General features: G+C 43.1%; 1 protein-coding gene across 1 annotated transcript; it reads right to left on the bottom strand.

The window, feature by feature from the left end:
* Positions 1 to 251: 251 nt before the first annotated feature.
* On the bottom strand, positions 252 to 1,604 carry LOC130978505 (uncharacterized). Its single transcript, XM_057902257.1, has one exon. It carries the CDS (start codon positions 1,602 to 1,604, stop codon positions 252 to 254), a length of 1,353 nt encoding a protein of 450 aa, XP_057758240.1.
* Positions 1,605 to 3,198: the final 1,594 nt, after the last annotated feature.

Below are 3,198 nucleotides of genomic sequence, written 5' to 3'. Positions count from 1 at the left end.
GTTTCCTTCGTTGCTGCTTCTGTTCTTTCCTTTCCGAGTTGCCTCCTCTTTTGTTTTATCGGTCGGGCTTTAGGGTCAAGGGCGAGCTTGTGACATATGACTTCTGGGTCTATCCCTGGCATGTCTGCTGGGGTCCAGGCGAACAGATCGGCATTGGTTCGGAGTATATCTGTCATTTGTTGCTTGTACCCTGCAAGTAGAGTGGAGCCGATGTTAGTGTATTGGTTTTTGTCTCCTGTTAAGCTTACCTGCTACAGATCATCGGCTGGTGTTGGCCTTTGCTCATGGTGGATCCGAGGATCCAACTCGGCGAGGTCTGGTATGTCACTGGCATTGTATACCGAGTTTATTCTCCTCATTGTTGCCTGTTGTACTTTGAGTCCTGCGTTGTAGCACTGCCTCGCTTCTTTCCTATCCGAATAGATTATTGCTATGGTTCCTTTCTCTGAACAGAACTTAACACACAAGTGAATAGTAGAGACCATGGCTCTGAAAGTATTTAAAGAAGGTCTTCCTAGGATGATATTATATGGACTAAAACAATCGACAATTAAATATTGAATGTCTAAAGTTTTTGAGTGAGGAGGTTCCCCTAGGGTCGTCTTCACCCATACATAACCTGTCACAGGGACCCTTTCCCCTAAGAATCCGACGAGCTTGCCGGAGGACGGTTGCAGCACTTTTTTGTTCAGCTGCATCTTCTTGAAGGTTGATAGAAACATGACGTCGGCACTGCTCCCTTGGTATAACAAGACTTTCCGAATTAGGAGGTCTCCTGTTGTTACCAAGATGACTACGGGGTCATTAAGGTTGGGAGTTTTAGTGTCAAAGTCCCTGCTTGTGAATGTGATATCAGGGACTTTTGGTGTAGGTAAGTCAAAGAGCGTCTCGTTTTGGACTGCTAACATGGTTCGGTAGCTTCTTTTCCTTGCCGAGCTTGTTTCTCCACCACACGCGAAACCTCCTGAAATATAGTTGATGACTTTCTTTGGTAGTTGATTATTCTGCCATTGGGATTTTTCGCCGCTTGCCTTCGTGTGTTCTGCTTCACCCGAGGCGGGTTGTTCCTTATGGATTTGTCTGCCGATGTATTTGTCCAGTAATCCTTGCCTTGCTAGCCTTTCCAACATGTCTTTGGCTACGACACATTCGTCCGTGGTGTGTCCGAACTTTTGATGGAAGGCGCAGTGTTTCGTTTTGTCAATATACCTTTGGTCTTGGTATGTATCTGCTCGGCTTGGTGGTTTGATGAGTTTGCTGTGGATGATCTCTTTGATTATATCCTCCCTTTTAGTGTTGAACTTGGTATACGAATCGAACTTCGGGGCCAGTCTGAAAGGCTTTTTGGAGTCCCTGCTCTGGGACCTGTATGGTCTTTCTTCTTCTTTTCTGGATGCTGGCCTCTCGTTCCTTCGAGTTTCGTGGAGCTCTTCTATTTTAATTTGCCCCATCGCCTTTTCTCGGAATTCCTCTAATGTTTTTTGTCTTACTACAGCGATGGCTTCCTGGAATTTTCCTGGCCTGAGGCCGCTTTTTATCGCGTGCAGCTGTACTTCTGGATTGAGGTCAGGAATTTCCATTGCTGCTGTCGTAAAGTGCGTCATGTAGTCCTACAGGCTCTCGTGCTGCCCTTGTTTGATTGTACTGAGGTAGTCCGAGTCCCTTACGTATATCTTGGATGCTGTAAAGTGGTTAATGAACATCTTGGCGAATTCATCAAAATTGTTTATGGATCCTGCAGGTAAGTTAGAAAACCATAACAAAGTAGCTCCATCTAAAAATGTTGGGAAAGATCGGCACAGGATGGGGTCTGAGTCGCTGTTAAGGAACATCATGGACTCGAATTTTGTAACGTGGAGTTTAGGATCTCCGATTCCTTTGTACGGCGTTAGCGTCATAGGAAGTGTGAAATTCTGGGGCATTTTGAAACTCATTATTTCCTTGGAGAACGGGTTGGTCCGCCGCCTCACGTTCTTCGGGGTCGTCTCCCCTGTCTTTGCGTTGGACTCCGATTGGTGTTCCTCGTGTTGATAAGCATTTGTTCGTTTGCTGTCAACCTTTCGATCTCCGTTGTTCTGCAGCGCCGCCAGGAGTTCGACCATCCGCTGATTTTCTGCCTGTAGGGCGGAATTGGCGGCCATGAGGTTGGCGTTGGTTTGAGAGTGTTGTTGAGTCTTAGAATGATCGGTCATAATTTGCTCCCTGGAAAGAGAAAAATATACAGTGCGGGCAAAAAATAAATTAAAATTAGAAATTCAGTGAGGGGTGAGAGTGAACTTTTCGGCCCCACGGTGGGCGCCAAATGTTCCTGCCAAGAGCTCGATCCGAGGTATAGGTCGACAAGGGATCCAAGAGGCTTGATCAACCGTCTTTGTTGAAGATCGCGCCACCTGTATGAGCCTCGTCTGAGCAGTGTGGAGTACCTGCAAAAAGGATTCCGATGCTTAAGTTAATTTCTGAGCAGGAAGAATATTCTATAAGCGATTGCTGTGTGTGTTCGGTATTGGAATATGATGCTTTGATTATCTGCATGGCGCTATTTATGGTTGGAGAGATCTGTTAGTGGGTCTGAGATCCCTGGCCTTGTATCCGAGCTAACGATCGGATTTCTCTCCTGAGATAAGTGACGTAGTGGATAACTGACGTAGTTTGACTTGGTATATTGCACTGTTAAAATGTGCTGTTTTCGAAATATAACGTCGGTCCGATATTATAGGTACAGATCAGACTCTTTCATAACCATTTCATAAGAGGCCTTTCCAAGTGAATCTCGATTCAACGCAACCCAAATCAATTAAACCCCTTTTTCTCTTAGATGTCTTTTATTTCATTGTAGTCACCCACCAAAATCCAAGGTTTGCTCATGTTCTCTGCAATAGCTTGAAGATTAGGTCATAAACTCCTATTTTTCAATATTATTGCATCTATATAGTACATAAGTCTAAGTCATTAGAGGCCAAAAATTATTCAATATTTATTCTTTTTACCCTTTTTAAAATAAATAATCGTGTTTAACTAAGTTTATTATATATAATAGATATTATAGAGAAAATTAAATCATTTTGGATAATTATGAGATTATTAAATTTAAATGGCGTATATAGTTGATTAATATTTCACTTAAACATAAACAGAAGGGTGCTTCAAGAAACTAAGAAAAATATTATTTAAAAATGAATGTAGAATAATATTCTAACC

Source organism: Arachis stenosperma, chromosome 1 (assembly GCF_014773155.1).
Source record: "Arachis stenosperma cultivar V10309 chromosome 1, arast.V10309.gnm1.PFL2, whole genome shotgun sequence".
Taxonomy (NCBI): Eukaryota; Viridiplantae; Streptophyta; class Magnoliopsida; order Fabales; family Fabaceae; genus Arachis; species Arachis stenosperma.
This window is presented reverse-complemented; position numbering and strand designations above follow the sequence as displayed.